Source organism: Sardina pilchardus, chromosome 19 (genome assembly GCF_963854185.1).
Source record: "Sardina pilchardus chromosome 19, fSarPil1.1, whole genome shotgun sequence".
NCBI lineage: Eukaryota > Metazoa > Chordata > Actinopteri > Clupeiformes > Clupeidae > Sardina > Sardina pilchardus.
In genome coordinates this window covers 10,339,962-10,359,721 of record NC_085012.1, presented here as the reverse complement: position 1 = coordinate 10,359,721, position 19,760 = coordinate 10,339,962, and the positions used below count along the sequence as shown (strand labels likewise).

Below are 19,760 nucleotides of genomic sequence, written 5' to 3'. Positions count from 1 at the left end.
AACTGAATTTGGCATCCGAGGCACTGTAATTTACTTGTCGGTGCCATTTATTTATAAAACCTCTGCATAACAGGATGGATACTACATTTCAAAATGTTTTGCATAATTTTAGGAGAGCATATTTTCCTTAAATGTTGTTTTCATACTTGATTTGTTTATTTCTGGAAGCAGTTCCCTGTAATTCACTGTTTAAAAGGGGCAGCCCAGCAGATGTTAAGCAGGAGAGATATCAACTCGAAAGCCATCAGACACTTGCAGATTCATTGCCAAAGCAGAGCATACAGTACACAGTGCCTCATCCACCACATCACTGTTTCCACCAGCAGACAACCCCTCCCAAAAAAAAACCCTCAACTAGCTGTGTGTAGGTAGGGGCACCAGGCAGACTCTGCACAAGCACAGGATTTACCCTTAAAGAGGATGCAATAACAAAGGACTTAACCTGAGACCTATCACAGGGCTGGCCCTGGGCTTAGATAACGGTTCAAACAACTCTGTTACAGCTGTCAACCACTGAGTGAGAGCAGGCCAAGGAGACACCTAGCCATTAAAATTCCAGCACGCTTGTCAGGAGGGAGGGAGAGAGAGAGAGAGAGAGGGAGGGAAAGAGGGAGGGAGAGAGAGAGGGAGAGAGAGAGGGCTCCTGTTAGTCCTGCTGCTATAAGGGACCACAGGCCTCTGCCCTGTCCCCGTAACACTGGCAAGAAGGAAGAAAGTGCATGCGAGAAATTCCACGTCACACTGTGAACCCGGGAAGCCCTGCTTCTCTTTCCTCCGACTTTCTCTGTTCTATCAGGGCCCACAATCAACAAGTGAGCAAATTTGCAGTTGATTGCCGTTGGGTCAAACAATCAACATTGAAGGCATGATAAAGATCCTGTTTTCCCAAAGGCGCCTCCATTTACAAATACACTCTCGGTCTTGCACAGTCCTGAGGGTTTATTTCTTATTCATTCCCACACCATTAACCCTTTATGCGACCTTTTCTGTGGAGGCAGCTGCCAGTTAAAAAGGCACACTTCTGAGTTCATTAAAAAGCCTGACACTTCCCCCTTCAAACAAACACATCCTGGCTGGTGATTTCCATTTTCACAGACATGCTGTTCTATATCCACACACACACACACACACACACACACACACACACACACACACACACACACACACACACACACACACACACACTTAGTTCAGTCAGGAAGATAGGACGATGATGAAACCAAATGAGACATCAGTAGATTATATTAGTCCCAAGAGGGTTCTAAGGAACTGGTCTGGTCAGTGATTCATCTCTTACACATGGCCCGTGTGTCGAACTGCCTGCAAGAACAGACAAGAAGTAACATGATGCCAAGTGTTGCAATGCTTGACCACAGCTACCTCGCTCGTGTGGGTGTGCGGCAGAGTAAACTGCCAGGAAGCCACTCCCAGCGGTGTTTGCATCAGACACCATCTGGACGAGCATCTTGTTGCCCGTGGAGACGAGGGCCCCTGGTCTGAAAGTCCCACAGAAGCGTCCAAGGCGCTGTCCGTTGGCATGCCCGCTGTAGACATCCACGTAGTCGTAGCGACACAGGTTGTCATTCTCCAAGTCGATGAAGCGGAAGGAGAAGACAACCACTTTGCCCTCTGGGACCTGACCATAGAGAGAACTTTGTTAGTTTATGTCGTGTGATGTGTGTGACAGACATCAATCAGATCAGAAGGTCTCCCCAAGCTCTGGTGAGACCACCCTCTGTTTAGTGGCTGCTGACACAGCGAATGAAACAATGTGCATTTGTCTTGTCAGGTAACCTATGATCACAAACACTTGGAATAACATCAGAAGGGGGGCAGATTCTGAATCTTTTTACAGGCTACAGTTTGCTGGAGCTCACCCAAATGCAAAGCAGACAGCTCATATTCAAGCTACCCCCGGGCGTGCTGAATGGCTGGCAGCCAAATACCAACCAACAGCAATTACAGAGCCTCTGCGCACTGTTGGGCTACTCGCTGTAATTAAGCACCGTTGCGTCATTTTGGTGATATGTCTTCTCATTGAAACCCTAGCCATCAAGTCTGTAATAATCGATCCACATTACACTGTAACTGAACATCAAAAAGTAATGGTTACATGTTAAAAGGGGGGACTACTTACAGTAATTCTCCAGACACATTTTGTATTCGGTGGGTAGACTCCCGGATACCCTTGGCTACCGATAACACCGGACTCTCCCGTTAGGTTCCCACCACATGTAAAGACCTGTCTGCGGAAACAGAGGGATGGAATAACATTGCTTAAATATCTGCCACAGTCCCAATGCTCAGTATTGTTGTTATATGATGTAAAGCGGAATATATAATTCAGCAATTTAACATTTCCTTCACTGCACCATTACGCGTTGGTTAGACGTGGCCAATAGCGCAAGCACAGACGCAAAAACTGAATACATTTGAGCGTCACAGTTCTTCCGAGTGGAAGAGGAGCATCTTTGTGTGGTGAATGTTTAAAGCGTCGTCCAGAATGTTGTTGCAGTGTGGACATTTTGATCACACACCTTCGTTTAACTTGGACCTCACTGAAAAAGCCAAGCCACTATCACCAGCAGGAGCAGTGAGAGAGAATAAAGCTAGGGTACCTTCTTTGAGATTGAGCGCGGATCCCGGTCAGTAGCAGCAAACCCCATGCACAATAGACGCTGCAGATCTTCCACATTGTTGGCTTAAAGGACCAGACAGTGTGCCTGTTTGCGTTATGCATTGGCACAAGTGATCTTGTACACGCACGTTCCACTGCGAGGAAAAAGTACCCAGAAGTTCCTTAGGGGGAGTCCAGGCTGCAGACTAGTGCAGATGAATATATCGTTTGTTCAGCGTGGTAGGAGGGAGCAGTCAGTAGCTGCCGTTTTCCAAAACCTGGGATCAAAGACTGATGGACTGAAAGTGAAGGAGGGGGGAGATGCGCTCATGCGCTCCTCACTGTTGAACACCTGACCTTAAGTAAGAATGCGGTTCATAATTACATCTATTCTTTCTATTTTTCATCTTCCCCTTTCTTTTGACTCTGTTTCTTTATGTCAATCTTGGCCTTGATTGGAATCTGAAACATGAAAGCAGAATAGAAAATAATTTTGACATGTTTCAGGACATATTTCAGGACATAGCAAATTAGGATTAGTGAATTAATTTTAGATTAATTTATTAATTGGCTTATCAACAAATAATTACGAGCACAACTGAAGAACATGTATATGTGTCACACCTGTGATTATCTTCGATTAGGGTCTCAGAATAGTTCTATGATATTCTAGATATGGATCAAATGCATAACCTATTTCCTTCTTGCAGCCTATAGAAAAGCTCTATAGAAAAGCTGTATTGTATGTTTCCTGTAATAAAGTGTCATTATGTCATTATGTATCATAGATGAGATTATCAGACAGAGATAGGCTAATAGACAGAACAGACACAGATAGATAGAACTGATAGACTAGATAAATAGATAGATAGTCAACTCCACTCATATAAATAGCACCATCTGGTGGTAAAGGCCTATGACCTCAAACTTTCTTTTCAGCTAGCGTTGTTGATCTGTCGTGTGTGACAGTTTTTGTCGTTGTTCACGATCACTGTTGGGTTATGCTGAGCAAATTCCCAATTTTATCGGTGATTAAATGACTCAAATTAAGATGTAAAATAGATAGGCATAGGCCTAATAAGAAAAATTATAAATAGCCAACTGAATAATGATTTAATTTTGATGGAAAAATATGTCATATTGCATATGTCAAAATGTATCACAGGGGCCTAGTAAATAACACTGTATTTTGCAAGCAATGATTTTAACATTAAATGCCTCAGGTTCGGTAATCGATTATTTACTCAGAATTGACTTCTCTTCCGGGATTGATTAGCCATCCTAGTTAACCAAGATGGCGGACCGGACGCCTGGTGGTGCTCAGAAAGCGAGCGCTAAGGTGATTAATATAGTTGCTTAAACGTGCTTATTAACGTGTTATTTATGCACCCTGTCTGTCCATTGGAAATTTTACATGTTTACATAGTGATGGAGAACAATTTGTTGCAGTGATGTTTGGTGCTGAAATGGGAAAAATGTAAACAAATATCTGGCTAGCGAGGGGTGGCTAGCTAATTAGCGAGCTAGCTATTAGCTATGTGACCAAACAGCGCTTTCACAATGTTGTCAGCAGTCATGGTGGCTACAATTATTCGTTTCAGCGCGTTATACATTGTTTTACAGACGAAATAAAGTTGCTACATTCGTTATGTTTCCTCTAAAGTAGTGTACACTGATCTGGCTATGTGAAATTACATTGTAAACAAATTGTGGTGCCTCTGCTAACATGCTCACAAGCTCATGTTCTACAGCAATTATTTAGCTTCTAGCTAACATTATCCATGGAATTCAGACAGCCGCCAAATTAGTTGCTGATTGCTAGCTTGCTACTTATTTCACTGCCTCATGCAACATTTACACACAAACACCACATATTTCTTTCCCACTGTTTGGATTTTAGAGGCTAACAGTGCTTCTTCAGCACGCATGCATGTAGGTATACAGGTTCAATTACTTTAGTGAGGCGGAGACGAATATAACATTTTTGTTCTTACCAGGCATTGCTTGAAAGCAAGCTGAAGTCCTTCAGTATTGGGAAAATGGCTGTGGCAAAAAGGACTTTGAGCAAGAAGGAGCAAGACGAAATTAAGAAGAAGGTAAATTACTATTTACTAATTGCATATTGAATGCAATTTCCCATGTCATTTTGTTAAGTATTCTACAGTAGGATCAAGCATAACTAGCTAGAAATATTAAATGCTATTCCAGCTTTTGCAAAATTTGGTTTGCTAGTTTCACCACTGTATGCTATGATTGTAAGTAGGAATGCCTGTTTTGTGGCCCACAGGAGGATGAGAAAGCTGCTGCCGAGATTTATGAGGAATTCCTTGCGTCCTTCGAAGGCGGAGAGGGCAAAGTCAAGGCTTTTGTTCGTGGAGGACTTACAAACGCATCAAGAGGTTCGACAGAGCTCAGATTGAGTGACTAGTGGGGTCCTGTTTTTGGTCTGAAAAGTGTGCTTGAGTGTGAGACTAACTGCGTGCCACCTCTCAACTTTGCAGAGTCAGCAGCTATAGAGGAGAAGAGGGGCAAATTGTATAAGCCCAAGCCACGCTTTGAAGCCAAAAGCTTTGAAGCCAAAAGCATTTTGCCCTTGGAAACACCCCCACAATTCCTGGCACTTGACAAAAGAAATGTATGTATTACTTGAGTCTTTGTTAGTCTATTACTTTCAGGTAAATTATCTTGTAGATATTTGAGCTGGGAAATTAGTTAAAAATGTGTTTTTTGTTTGTGTCTATTTAGAATAGTTATCTGACCCTTGTGTTATTGCCTATATATAATGTTATAATGAGCTCATATATGATTCTGTGATACAGTCATGTTTAGAGACTTTACCTTTGTGCTAGTTTGTGACCTAGATAAACAGCTGACTAAGTCTTCTTTACATGACTTCTCTCAGGCCGCGAAGAAAGCTACTGAAAAAGAAAAGAAAAAGAGTAACCTTGAACTTTTTAAAGAGGAATTAAAACAGTAAGTAATCAGCCAATGAAGGGCTTCAATGCATTTTGTAATGCAAAATTCAATGTCCTGTGCTTGCCTGTCAACACAATGTTTTCCCCTTAGAATACAGGAGGAGAGAGATGAACGGCACAAACTGAAAGGGCGAGTCAGCCGCTTCGAGCCCCTAGGTGTGGAGGGGCGGCGCTCGGGTGAGTGTCGGGATTCTGTCATGTTGTTCACTTGTCTGGTTCCTCTCACTCCCACACTTTTGACCTCTTTTGTGTCATAGCCAACTGGCCATGTCAGCTTTAAGCCTCAAGTATACTCCTGCGAACGTGGCTATGTGTAGATGTACAGGGCGCAAGAATTTTTTCAACAAGATGGTCCATATGGACTACCTATGCAGGACGAGCTTGTTGCGACTTGTGCTACTGACTTGTTCGTGCTGATTGCGCATGTGCATGCTAGTTTTTAAGCAAACAAAAAGATCCATTTATTTATTCATGAAGCAGACTGCAGTGCTGACACGTTCATGCACATTTTCATCAGTATGTTTGACCCGCTGCTCAAATGATTGTTTTAGTTTATTCCATGCGTCACCATGTCATACCTGATTTGATTTGTAAAGAAAAGAAAGACCGACATTATTGATTGTTATAGATTCAGATATTATTTCACATGCTGTGATTGAGCCTGTACTGGTGCCACCAGTGCCATAGACACATAAATGCACACGGATGCATCCTCATTGCAACATATGCATCCACCGTTTTTGGAGTATACTTAGGTTGTTAAAAGTCATCTCACGCCCCCCACCCCCCACCCCCTCCACCCCTCACACAACTTCACCCAGCCTTTGTAACATGCTGTCTCTTGCTTATGAACAACAATCACGCCACGTCTCTGCTTCTTTTAGTCGATGGTTCCTCGCGCAGAAACCGTCCCAACAGTGGTAATCAGACTTAATACAGTAGCATGCCAGTGCATAGATAATTAACATTTCAGTTCAAAATGTTTGCACACCATGACTGCACAAGTAATGTCTCCCCTCGTTTTGTTTGTCCCCATTCTCTTCCCCTCCAGCTTTGGATGACTCGGCTCCTGGCTCCCATGATGTTGGAGACCCCACTACAACCAATCTTTACCTGGGAAATATAAACCCACAGGTATGTACATGTAAATGTAAATGACACGCATGCTAGAACTTACAGAAATACATGCATTCCACATGAAGGTACTGAGATTATCAATAAATTACAAAAACGAATAATCACACAACCTGCTGCTCAGTTGTTAAACAGCGAAAAATATCTCACACATCGACTGTATACGACTAAAATGAAAGAGTTGGATGAGTGTATATTTAAACATTGGATTTACAATGAAGAAAATCCGCCAAGAAGCACAGTCGTTTGAGTGTGTTGTTTAACACGGACTCTTGTTTTCTGGCCTCAGATGAATGAGGAGATGCTGTGTCAGGAGTTTGGGCGCTACGGCCCTCTGGCCAGTGTGAAGATCATGTGGCCCCGGACAGACGAGGAAAGGGCACGCGAAAGGAATTGTGGATTTGTGGCCTTCATGTCCAGAAAGGATGCTGAACGCGCCCTGAAGCACTTAAACGGTAAAACTGTTCTGCCTGGTCTTCCCCAGTAACAGCGGCAAATGTCCCCCTGCCGCACCACTGTAATCGATAACAAGGCCTACTGTTCCAGGAACAGCTTCAACGATTTCTGATAACTTTAGGCACAGACAGTTTTTTATTTCCTTGCTTTATAAACCTTGTAAGATTGTCTGTGAGCTCCAAGTCCAAGTTACCTCAGAAGTGTTTATTCACCAGAGGAACGCATACGGTAATTTTCCAACTATTAGCCGTGACTTATACGTATTTCCTCTGCTATGAGCCAGTTAATATGGTATTAATATGATTTGTTTCTTTTTACTTGTATAAAACACTGTCATGCGGCTTATGGACAATGCGGCTAATACACTGTACATTTGTGAATGACAAGTTGTCTCTGACGTTACAGGCAAGATGATCATGAATTTTGAAATGAAGCTGGGCTGGGGCAAAGGTGTGCCCATCCCGCCCCACCCCATCTACATCCCCCCCTCCATGATGGAGCACACCCTCCCCCCGCCCCCCTCTGGCCTGCCCTTCAATGCCCAGCCCCGCGAGAGGCTGAAGAACCCCAACGCCGCAATGCCCCCGCCTCCCAAAAACAAGGAGGAATTCGACAAGGTAATTGGCCGCGCACCGTCCGTGGCACCTCCTGGTCATGTCATTTGTCTGGTGCAGGGTTGTTTAATAGAGTATTTTGGTTTAGCTAATCTACAGCTAACTCCAGCTGTAACTAAGACAATTTAGCGTCTTGCTGATAGCAGTAGAACGATCCTATGGGGAGCTAGAGACAAATTGTTTTAATTAGGATGGTAAGTCTTGAGTGTGGTAGAATAGATACTGTTATCATTATTTGTGTAGGTCTTTGTATTCAATACTTTAAGCAGTACAGGAGAGTTGTTGTTCTATGCAGTATTAAGTGCATTTTTATATATATCTATATATATATTTATATTTTCTTCTGTTTCCTGGCAACAATACTCACATATTCTATGTTTATTATCTGATGTGACCTTCATATACAGACTCTGTCGCAAGCCATAGTCAAAGTGGTTATCCCAACAGAAAGGTACATGCTTTTTCTTTTTTTAATTGGTTTAAAAGTCAGAATTAAAAAAAACAAAAACATCCCATAATGACCCATCTAAAGTATGATCAAATTGGTCCATAGCACGCTACTGGGGGTTGTCTGGTTTGGCTGAGCAATAGTTGAGGCAGAAAGTGGTATTCTGGGTAATAGGTTGTGGGATCTTGAAGATGATCTTCACAAATGCAAAGGCGTCTTTCCACTGCAGGTGCTTGTTGGACTTTGTGGCATGAGTGTTTACAGAGACTGCTCTCTGCTCTTAACTAGCATACCTAACTATCTACAGACTAGTAATAATCGTTGATGGTAGTGCAGGGTTAAACGTAAGCAATGGCCCGCTGGCCGGGGCTGCTAAAATAAAGACGGCTCGTTACAATGTAATAAATGTGTAAAGGTGACTTCTTCATAGTTTCATGGCAGAATAACTCTAAATTACGATACCAGCACCTACTGTGTGTCTGGCTTTTTGCGTTCGTTGACCGCCTCAGTAACCTCAGCATGTGGACAACTCAAATACAGTTATTATAGCTGATCAAGTCATACTACACTCTGGTACAAACATGCCGGCTGGTTTTAAAAAAATGGCTCCTGCTATCTTCCTCTCGTGTTGTGTTTAGGCAGTAAGTCAACAATACAAGCACCAACTGGCAGTTTGAGGGCAACACAGAATGGAAACTTGACCTGAATGAAAAGGTTCTTGCTGTAGATACATGTACAAAGGTGTTGGCTGCCCTAAACTGGCTTACTAGTTCTTGCAGTGGAAAGGCACCTACCGGTCAATTGTTTTTGGTTAGGTTACCTTAGGTCCTGCAGTCATTCGTATGGAGAGGTAGGGTTCCTCAGGAGCGTACATTGCTACATGGACATGCATTGCCATTATATTTAATTGTGTTTATTGCAACTGTACCAGTGTTTTTCACTTACTGAAGTAGACATCGTCCTGTCTAGTCTGCCATCTTGCATCACTTCTCACTAGTTACTTAGTAACCTTCATCTGAACTCCAGCTCTCATTCATGCCTTTTTTAGTATGTTTAGTGTCCTCCATTCAAGCAGCGCTCTCTGAAGGAAAACTGTGTAGCTCACTTAGCGAAGCATTTTGCCCTCTAAACTATTGCTCAATCCAACCTCACTGCCCTCTGGCCTGTCAGTTAAACTTTGGTCCAAGCCAACCTGGCCCCCCCCACCCCCGGCCTAGCCTTTCCAACCACCAGCAGCCCCTTTAGTCTCAGTGACCTTTGACATTGGCCTTGGTGAGCAGCACAAGTTGAACTGTCGGCCGCAGCGAGGGATCCTGAAAGGCATCATGGGATGGATGGGGAAAGTATAAAGCCTACAGAGTTTTACCAGACATTGGTATGGTCGGCTCCATCACCACAAGTAAATGTGATTTGTGTTGTTTAAACAAAGCAGACATGAAAAAGGGCATCTTCTTTTTGTTGTTTTGTTGGCCACTTAGGCTAATTGTGCACAATCGGCATTTTCAAGTCTCTACCTCACGCCACACTGCAGATTCTCACATGCAGTTAGCTCTCCACGCTGCCCAACGCGACAACTTAAGATAATTTGTGGTTATGTGTGTAAATACTGCATGATCAATTAACTTAAATCCAGAAAGACTTAAACTCTAGGCTAAATTTAGCCTATTAAGGCCAACAATCCTATACTGCTTTGGTTCTGTGTTAGTCAAAGCTAATGGCCTCTTAATTGATAGATTTAGGTTATTCCAGTGGTATTCACATGTTATTAGTAATAAGTGATTTTGTAGCTCAGCAGTGCTGTCTTTTTGCAACATTGAGGGATACAGAATTTCTCTGGATTAAAATCCACCCATCTGTGATCCCTGTTAATTTTAGAGATTAGGCGTACGGTATGTTGATCCAGGCTCTCGCGAGCATTCTAGAGCAGTAGTTTACATGCATTTTATAATCTAAGGGGTTTATGGGTTCTTACATTACAGTCAAATAAAAACAATTGTTTGATGACATTTTACCCAGTTCAATATCTAGGTAGCCACTTGTGCAATGAGTTTGTTGTCCACATTTTGTCTCTAGTTTTGCAGTGGAGGTATGTGACTCTTTTACCTAAAAAGCATTCAAGTTGTTTGGTCACCATGTAGAGTTTTGGAGATCAAGGTGTTCACACACTTGCATCAGAGTTGTATAGGAATCACATCAGTGGTTTCCTGTCCTCTTGCACGGCCTAGATCACTTCAGCATTTCTTGCCTTCATCTAGCAGTCAGTTGGAATGTGCTGATTGTTAATAGTGATTTGTCTTACATAATGGCACATATTTTACTCTGACTAAATGCAGAGTAAATGGAATAGTTATCTAATATAGCTGTAATGTCGTAATATGTAATCATTTGGTTACTTAACCAAGGTGCAATTTTGTGCCGCGTAGCGCACAAGGCAAGCAAGTGAAGATTTAGACTTGCGTGTGAGCTGCATGGTGGTCAGGTCAGGTGTGTCCATATATATTAAGCTCCACTGCCAGGTTTCTTTGGTTAAAAAACTAAGGGAGAAAATATGGACACCAAACAATACAAGATGGGTTTATTTTTGATTTGGTGCTGAACTACCTCACAATTCTGCCAGACTCATGTCTGATGCCTCAAGCAGTATTTGAAAAAATGTAAAAGCCCTCTAGTGGCCAACTCGTGAACATTTTCACGGCACGTCCGTAGTGGACGCTAGAGAAATTCAAATGCCTACTGCACGTCAGACATGTGGCTGTCAGAATTGCCTCCTTGACCTGTCTCTGTTGCCATTGCAAACCCAGAGAGGTGAATGCTGACTTGTGAGGATCTGAGCAGTGCCAGTGGTCTGAATCCATTTGCTTTAACTGTGTTTTTCTCGTAGGAATTTACTCTGTGTCATCCACCGCATGATCGAGTTTGTGGTGCGTGAAGGGCCCATGTTTGAAGCTATGATCATGAATCGGGAGATCAGTAACCCGATGTACAGGTATGCATTTCCTCACTTATCAACAATCAGTTAACTGCATTTGCCTAACTCATCTCACTCCCCATCCCATTTCAACAACTGCAATATACACACACACACACACACACACACACACACACACACACACACACACACACACACACACACACACACACACGCAGTGTGTGCATGTATACCCTCATCTAAATGTGATTTTTCTGTCTCCTCTCAACAGGTTTCTCTTTGAAAACCAGAGCCCTGCTCATGTGTATTACCGGTGGAAGCTCTACAGCATTTTACAGGTGATTTCACACACTTGAATGTCCTTCAGGGTGATCTAGGTATGTGCATGAACTCTCTGCTAACTCAGAGAGAGCTATTTTTGAGCCTTTGCTTTGTTTTGTTTTTTTCTACTTTGCAACGCAGGGGGAAGCTCCCACGAAATGGAGGACGGATGACTTCCGGATGTTCAAGAATGGTTCTTTATGGCGGCCTCCACCACTCAACCCGTACATGCATGGTAGTGCAGAGGATGAAGAGGAGGAGGAGGAAGAGCAGGAGCCTGGCAAGAAGGGCTGCTTGAAGGAAGAGTGAGTCTGACATCATTTCTGCATGTACTGTAGTACTGTAGAGCCCATGACATCAAAAGACACTTGACATTGTCATCACCTAGTAACACATCTGTGTGTGTGTCTGTGTCGTGTGTGTGCGTGTGTGTGCATGTGTGTGTCTGTACAGTGAGCGGGATAAGCTGGAGGAGATGCTGAGGGGCATGAGCCCCAGGAGAGGGGACATCGCTGAGGCCATGCTGTTCTGCCTGAGTCACGCCGAGGCTGCCGAGGAGATCGTGGAGTGCATCACAGAGTCCCTCTCCATCCTCAAAACCCCTCTGCCCAAAAAGGTGCAGAACACTAGCCTGGCTAGCGCCTACCACTTCTCAAATGAGACGTGGTCTGCCAACCAGACGTTCATTTTCTTGTATTTGAAAAAAATGCCCAGATCCTTTCATTGGGGCGCCACGGATGTCTATCAAATGCATCTGACCAATCACAACTCATCATGTCAAGAGCCTTTTCAGTTGCTTTGTTTTTCTGTTCTTTTTTTTTTTTTTGATGATTCACTCGTAAAACTGAAGTTTTTGTAACTGTAATTTTTGTAATTGGACTAGATCACTATAGATTGTTTTTTTTTTGAACGGCTATGTGTGAAGCAGAATCTGCTGCATAAAGAAAGGACTTGACATGGCATGGTTTGAGGATTGGTTTAAAATATTGTAATAAAGGGAACACATACAAATGTATTCTTAGTTATGAATAGTGGTGTCCCCTGATGCAGTGTGTATTTATCTTGGAAAAGACTGGGAAAGGAAATATCTCTTTGATCCTCTAAATGTCTACTGCTCTCTTTTTTTTCAGATTGCACGGTTATATTTAGTATCTGATGTGCTGTATAATTCTTCTGCAAAAGTGGCCAATGCATCCTACTACAGAAAATAGTAAGTTATATGGGATATCAGGCTTTAAAAAATATATCACCAGTGTGTGCAGTTTTGCTGAGCAATTGCACCATACATCTAACGTTTCTTTTATGTTTTTGCAGCTTTGAAACCAAACTAGGTCAGATATTCGCAGACCTCCAGGCCACATACAAGACGATACAGGGCCACCTACAGTCGGAAAATTTTAAGGTATCTCTCTTAAGATTGAACTTTAATTTAGTTATTAGATTCAGATTAGATTAGATTCAACTTTGTTATTGTGCAGAGTACAAAGTACTAAGACAACGAAATGCAGTTTACGTCTAACCAGAAGTGCAAAAAGTGCAATGTGTGATACAAGTATAGACAGGTGGTGCATAGACAGGACAAGAAATATAGTGCCGTGTAGACGGTACTATGCAGTTGGTTTACAGAAGGTGGTTTACAGTAATATAAATGAAATATAAATATGTGCAGTGTATTAGGTGTTACCTTATGAGAGCAGAATAAATATGGCTAATATGAACAATGTCATGAACAGCATGTACTTGTACATATATACAGTTACCACCATAAGTATTGGAGCACATGCTAAAATTGTTTTATTTCATTTAGCCTATCCTTAGCCTCTCATTTAGCAGTAACCTTAGTAACCAATTTAACAACAGAATCAAAACTTTTCCTTGCAGACTGTAATGTGTTTTATTTGATCATCTCCCCTTCTTAGCAACGAGTGATGGCCTGTTTCCGGGCATGGGAGGATTGGGCGGTCTACCCAGATCCCTTCCTCATCAGACTACAGAACATCTTCCTGGGTTTGGTGAACCTCACAGCCGAAAAGGAAGCTCCTATAGTGACTGCAGTAATACCAGAGGTGAGCCACTAGAGGAAGCTTTTCCCCTCACAGCCTCTGAAGGCATCCGCAAATCCACTCATGTTAATGTGCTGCAATATGGAGGGCTGCGTTTCCCAAAACCATAGTTGCTAACCTGTTACCAACTTAGTTAGTTGGTTGGCAATTGGAAATTGCATTGAAACCAACAAAGCTGCTTAGTTAGCAACTATGGTTTTGGGAAACGCACCCGAGAATAGTAAGTGCTAGGTCAGCATGGAAAGCAGAAGCCAGTTGCTTTGGTTTATTGAAGACTCCAGTTGTGAGACCAGATTATGCCCATAACTTTTTTTTTTTTAAGTATATATTTTTGGGCTTTTTGCCTTTATTTGTATAGGACAGTAGAGAGACAGGAAGCAAGCGGGATAGAGAGATGGTCGGATCCAGAAATTACCTCAGGTCGGACTCGAACCTGGGTCCCCGTGGGCACTCGGACCTGTACACGGCATGAGCACTGTTAGCCTGTTGTGCCACAGCGCCCCCATGCCCATAACTTATATCTTGTCCTTGTGATTGACAGCCTGAACCGGTAGAGGAGATTGATGGTGCGCCTATAGGGGAGGAGCTGGACGGTGCACCACTAGAGGATGTGGATGGAATTCCCATAGACACTGGCGCCCCCATTATGGACGTAGACCCACTGGATGGGGCACCCCTAGACGACTTGGATGGTGTTCCCATAAAGGCGATGGAAGAAGACCTAGATGGAGTTCCTTGTGAGTTTTACGGTTGATGAACTAGATTGATAAACGTTCATCAAGTAGTTGTCGATGGTTATCTAAAGTTGTTGATTGAGGCATTGTGTTTATTAAACCACTTTTTGGGGTTTTCTGTGCTTCTCGACAGTTGATCAATCAGCGGCAAAAGCAGCAGCGTTCAAGGTGGCCCCGTCTAAATGGGAAGCAGTGGATGAGTCTGAATTGCAGGCCCAAGGTAACTCCAGGTTTCACTTCAGCGATGTGTGGAGACGGAGGAGAATTGCAACAATGTAGTAAATTAAACTCCTTCTTGTCTTGGCTCTTTCCAGCTGTTACAACATCAAAATGGGAGATCTTCGAACAGCCCGAAGAGAAGAAGTAAGTCATTATTTCTGCACTCTCTTTGTTCATTCGCCGAAATGAAGAAACTCTGAAAGCATTTCGATGAAAATGAGAAATACACATGTGGTAGCGTGTCGTAACTCACGGTTTTGTGCCTACAGGGCGGAGGACAACAGCGACGAGGACTCGAGGAGCGCCCGCTCGGAAGAGCAGCAGATGTTCTCCAACCCCACCAGGGACGAGCACAACGACGCCAAGACCAAAATCTCCGAGATGAACGAGGAGAAGCGCTCAAAACTGCGCGAGATTGAAGTGAGTCTCTTCTCTTCTCCGCTCTTCCTGCAGGCTCTGTTGTGTTGCGTCTGCCTTTGTTGCGGGCGACGAAGAATGTTAACGAGGATTCCAAAGCCACAGTCTTAAATATACTTTAGGCAGTGAAAACAAGGAACATCTTTGACATTTTACCAGCCTAGCCACTCAGACAGCTTTACACATAATTACAGCACATTACTTGTTATTAATACCACCTGACTTTTTTTCCTTTTTGAATAGCTTAAGGTGATGAAGTTCCAGGATGAACTGGAATCAGGCAAGCGGCCCAAGAAGTCTGGCCAGAGCATCCAGGAACAGGTGGAGCTCTACCGAGACAAGCTGCTACAGAAAGTAAGTTCTCCTAGCCCACAGACTTGTCAAAAACCACTGTGGTGCCTTCATCTTGGGTTGATTTAAAATATATATATATATATCCTCCCTTTTCTTCCCTCCAGGAAAAGGAGAAAGAGAAACTGGAAAGGGAGAAAGAGAAGGAGAAGAAAGAGAAAGAAAAAACAGAGAGCCGCTCCAAGGACACAAAGAAGGAGAAGGAGAAGGAGGATTCCCCTCCGGCGAAAAAAGAGAGGTATACGGCATGTGTGGCATCCTGGTGTGCTGCTACTCGAGGGATTCCTCTTGATGGTGGCAGACGACTTGACACCACAGCACAGTTGGAGACACATAATTAGTATTTTTTCGGGGGGGGAAATGTCAAAACTCTCAAGTTGACATGACAGCTGATGTGGCTCTGAATCTGAACTGGCCTTTGGTCTCTGTTTGTTTGGCGGTGTTGCTAGGAAACGGCGGCACAGCTTGTCTCCCAGCCCTCCGCGGGGTAGCAGCAGCCGGCGGCGGTCCCCCTCCCCTCGCTCGGAACGTTCGGAGCGGTCGGAGAGGTCGGAACGGTCAGAGCGGTCGTATCCAAAGGAAGTAGCGCGGTCACGGTCTTCTCACACAGACTCCCCACGGTCCACCACCAAGAAGTCCTCCAAAAGGTAGCTCACATTAACATGCTGTCCCACTCACGTGCAGTGTTGGGAATATGCACTTAAACTTCTGCTATAAGCATGTAGACAATGTTTCCAGTTTCAAGATAGTCAAAGCTTCTCACTTCTGTTATTTTTTCTTTTAGTTTAATTTATTAAAGGTGTATACAGTATATGTAAGTGCATGTCTTAATATGTCAGAGTAAATCAGAGGTGCGTCAAATTTGGCATACAGTGGCAAACGTTCATGGTGAAAATGTTTTCAAATTTTAACTGTTACATTTGAATGATATGGTGTTCACATTCCATTGTAACAGTAATTGCATTGTTGCCTTTATCAAGCAAGCACCCAGTTCCACTGTATGTTCACGGTGAACTACCTCTGCAGACTGTTAGCGATTGTTCGCAAACATTTCCCTAAAACTCAAGGCAAAAGGAAAACTATTTGCAAACTTTTGCTTACGTTTGAAATTGTAAACGCTCCTCAGGATTCAAGTGAAAGGTGAATCATCTCATCAGTGAACTATTTTACATTGACGATCCCTTTTTTCCTTTCTCAGGTCTCCCTCATCTCCTAGAACTCCAAAGCGATCCCGAAAGTCGCGTTCGCGAACGCCGAAGAAATCCACCAAGAAATCCCGCTCCAAATCCCGTTCCCCACACCGCTCGCACAAGAAGTCGAAGAAGAGTAAACACTGACCTCCCACTCCCCCCCCCACCCCCCCTTCAGATACCCATACACCCCACTTCTTATCCAGATCCCCCCTTCTCTCGGGACTCGTGTAGAACAGTCAGAGGAGTAGCCCCCAACCCCCCACCTCCCCACCCCCCCACCCCCTCGATCCCCAATCCCTTCTGTGCCTGATCGCCTTGAGGACGTCACTGGGAGAGATTGACATTGGTGATGTGTTTGCTGTGGAGTCCCCCCCTCCCCTCCTCCAGCAGCTGCTGTTTTATAATGTACAGTAATCATGAGAGAGGTGTGTGTGTGCTCTGCTCTGCTCTGCTCTGCTCTCCTCTCCTCGGCCCGGGCCCCAGCTCCTCCACCTCCCCCCTTTTGCTGGATCACCTGCTCATGCTCAGTTAGTGTGTATGGCCGTAGTCCGATTTACATGTGTCAGTTTTGTTGTTTTTTGTAGTTCACATTAAAGAGGATTCATAAGACGTTCGGCCTAATACCTAGTTTTGTTTCCTCATCTCTTTTGGTCGGATCCGATCTTCTGGGTCAGATTTTCTTTGACTTCACCTTTACTCCAAGCATAACAGACCAAATCACCTTTTTTCTTTTTTACTTTTGTTAAACAATACTACACAGGGTGAATTGAATTCCATTATAGGAGTGAGAGGTGTAGATGGTTATGACTAGTGGCATGTTTCCCTTTGTTTCTGGCATCCACACCTTTCAGTTCAACCCCACATGCCTCTGTGCTGCTGAGGTTACTGCCCTGGCATTAGTGGTGCCTCTCATGCAGCGTTTATATGTCCTCCCTCGCTCCTCTGGCCTCGATCCTCACTGATCTACATAAAGAATGATGGGGCGGCAACAATGGGATAGTCTATCCCTTCTTCTATTTTTCTTTATGTAGATCAGTGAGGATCGAGGCCCGAGGAGCGAGGGAAGACGTATAAACGCTGCATGAGAGGCACCCATAGATTCCATACATACAGGCCATGACTCCATTTTGCTTCTGTGCTCAGCTGACCCTCCTGTGACCTTCCTTGAGAAACATCCCATCATCTCAGTTTTCCCCCTCGCTGTTATGACCAACGTCTGCTGCGTGTTATCCATGTTGACACATTGAATTACTTTAGCACGAGCCGAGCTGCCTGGAACGGTCAGGGCCGCCTTTTTTCCTAAACCTTCCTCGGCTGGGTCTTATGAAGCCCCGGGTGATGGCTGTGTGATGGCCCTCTGGCTCTCACTGGTGTGTCGGTGCGCATTACATTCATGTTGTTTCTGCCCTGTACCTCCGCAGTCCAGGCATATCTAAGGTTTCATGCCGAAATGCGGATGATTAAAAAAAAGTGGGATGGCTGGGGTTCAGTTTTCGGTGTGTGTGTGTGCACGCATCATGGACATCAACCCTTAATGCATGTTTTAACTGGAGTGTGTGTGTGTGTCTCTTAGGCGTCTTGTAATCAATGTGTTTTAGTCCTGCAATATTGTCCCCTTTGTTTTTCCTGAAGAAATCACATGCTGTCCAGTGCTGCTGATGGCATGTTTGTGTGAGACTTCAACTGGAGTTGACACCTATGTGTGCCGACGACCTTTCGTATGACCTTTAGAAAGCTTTAGAAAGCTTTAGGGCCACGGTGTTCACATGAGCTCCATAGACAGCTCTGTGTTCCAAGGAATGTAAAGTATTGGGGTCATGGGTTACCTCCATTATAGTGTACATGGACTGGGTGAGGAGGACCAGGATTGCATTTGCAAAGGCATGTGAAGGAATTTTGGTTATAGGGAGGATGCAGAAGGGACCTGTTCCAGTGAAGTACCTTCTGTTAATTAACTTGTCTACAGTTATAGAGAGAGCTGAATAGGAAGGTAATAATTGACAAACACATTTATTAATGTGAGTATACTAAATGGCCACATGGTGGCAGCAATCTCTCTCCGAGCTCTGTCCTTATCTCTTGTCATATTTTTTTTCCAAAGACAGTTTACGAGGCTACTGGAAGTGAAAATATTTTGATATGTCGCCTTGACCTTTGCAATAGGCTACGCAGATACTAAACAATAAATGACCGCCAGCAGTAGCCGGGTGCTCAGAGTCCTTCAAACCCTCTTTCTTTGTCTAATGTTTTTGCGATGTGATGGATGTTTTTGCTGTATGACTACGATGTTCCTCGGCATAACATAAACAAGGTATACTGTATCAAACACTAGGCGCTCGCTGCTGCGCAACAGACCGCGATCTGTGGATACACAGTGCACTACCACTTGGGAGAGGGCCAGAGACGTGAAAATGAATGTTCGTTTCTTCTTCCAGTCAGTGTGTTGTGCACCATGTTAAACCTTTGCCTTTGACTTGAACAGTAAAAGTTGCTTTGATCTCAGCAACTGGTTGGCAAGATGGTGCGGGAAGAAAATCACTTTTGTCAAAACTTGAACGGTCACTCAAAGCTGTCCTTTGAGGAGTGTTTGGACTTCTCTGTCTGGAATAGAATAAATGTTGATTGCACAAAAGAACAGCTGAGATCCCATTCACGGCAACCCCTTCAGATGTGAAAAAAGTGCCAGAAAATGGAACCATTGTATGTTTTGGGCAGTAGGGACTCATTATAGACAACTCTCTAATCATCTGACCAAGGATTGGTGGTAGGAAAATGTTCTGAAGACAATCGAGCTGTAGCAAACGTTAACATTTCTGAAGTAGGCTAGCCTAAATTGAGTAAAATTGGAGGAACAACTGCGGTCTTAAAGGTCCGCCCAAGACCACAATCGTACAAATTACGGATTTTCCACATTCGAAGCATGCTTTCAAACGATGCGTGCAACTAGTTTCCAGTTTTATAAATGTCCCCCCACAATATATGATAATATATGTAGTTCTTTCACTCTTTCTCCCTTCTCCTATAACTTTGTTGGGGCTTCATCAGCGATGCGCCCGAACCCAAACACAGCCTAACAGACACAGCTAGAGGTGTCAGGAGTAGGCTAGTCACACTGTTTATTTTTTGTGCAGTGCACCACACGCTCGCAACGTGGCTGCGCTCTAAGCTGTTTGTGAGACGCTGGCTATCCTGTCAACGAGGCCTTTCAGAATTACATGGAACAGGAATAATTTTATTTTTCCTTTCGACATTTTTTAACATGGGATAGACTTTTTTCCTTTCTCTGGAA

General features: G+C 43.8%; 2 protein-coding genes across 3 annotated transcripts in view; one reads left to right on the top strand and one right to left on the bottom strand.

Moving 5' to 3' along the window:
• The window catches only part of pcolce2b (procollagen C-endopeptidase enhancer 2b), an 8,045-nt gene extending 5,198 nt beyond the window's left edge, over positions 1 to 2,847 (bottom strand). The window contains exons 1-3 of the mRNA XM_062520570.1: positions 2,619 to 2,847; positions 2,138 to 2,246; positions 1,381 to 1,636 (exon numbers count right to left, since the gene is read on the bottom strand). Coding sequence (XP_062376554.1) covers positions 1,381 to 1,636; positions 2,138 to 2,246; positions 2,619 to 2,740 — 487 coding nt within the window. The 5' untranslated portion in view covers positions 2,741 to 2,847. The remainder of the gene's footprint in view (positions 1 to 1,380; positions 1,637 to 2,137; positions 2,247 to 2,618) is intronic.
• Positions 2,848 to 3,904: 1,057 nt separating this feature from the next.
• u2surp (U2 snRNP-associated SURP domain containing) lies at positions 3,905 to 17,080 on the top strand. 2 transcript variants are annotated; one of them, XM_062520568.1, is made up of 26 exons: positions 3,905 to 3,956; positions 4,615 to 4,713; positions 4,905 to 5,016; positions 5,119 to 5,252; positions 5,520 to 5,590; positions 5,684 to 5,769; positions 6,477 to 6,512; positions 6,644 to 6,726; positions 7,016 to 7,181; positions 7,588 to 7,799; positions 8,204 to 8,247; positions 11,126 to 11,230; positions 11,445 to 11,511; positions 11,636 to 11,799; positions 11,948 to 12,110; positions 12,625 to 12,704; positions 12,809 to 12,896; positions 13,414 to 13,560; positions 14,099 to 14,294; positions 14,425 to 14,511; positions 14,606 to 14,654; positions 14,780 to 14,930; positions 15,171 to 15,281; positions 15,386 to 15,516; positions 15,728 to 15,925; positions 16,477 to 17,080. In XM_062520568.1, the coding sequence occupies exons 1-26, from the start codon at positions 3,912 to 3,914 to the stop codon at positions 16,613 to 16,615; spliced, it is 2,964 nt and encodes a 987-aa protein (XP_062376552.1). In that variant the 5' UTR covers positions 3,905 to 3,911; the 3' UTR covers positions 16,616 to 17,080. The 2 variants fall into 2 exon arrangements, with proteins under 2 accessions (XP_062376552.1, XP_062376553.1); XM_062520569.1 differs by lacking the exon at positions 6,477 to 6,512.
• Positions 17,081 to 19,760: the final 2,680 nt, after the last annotated feature.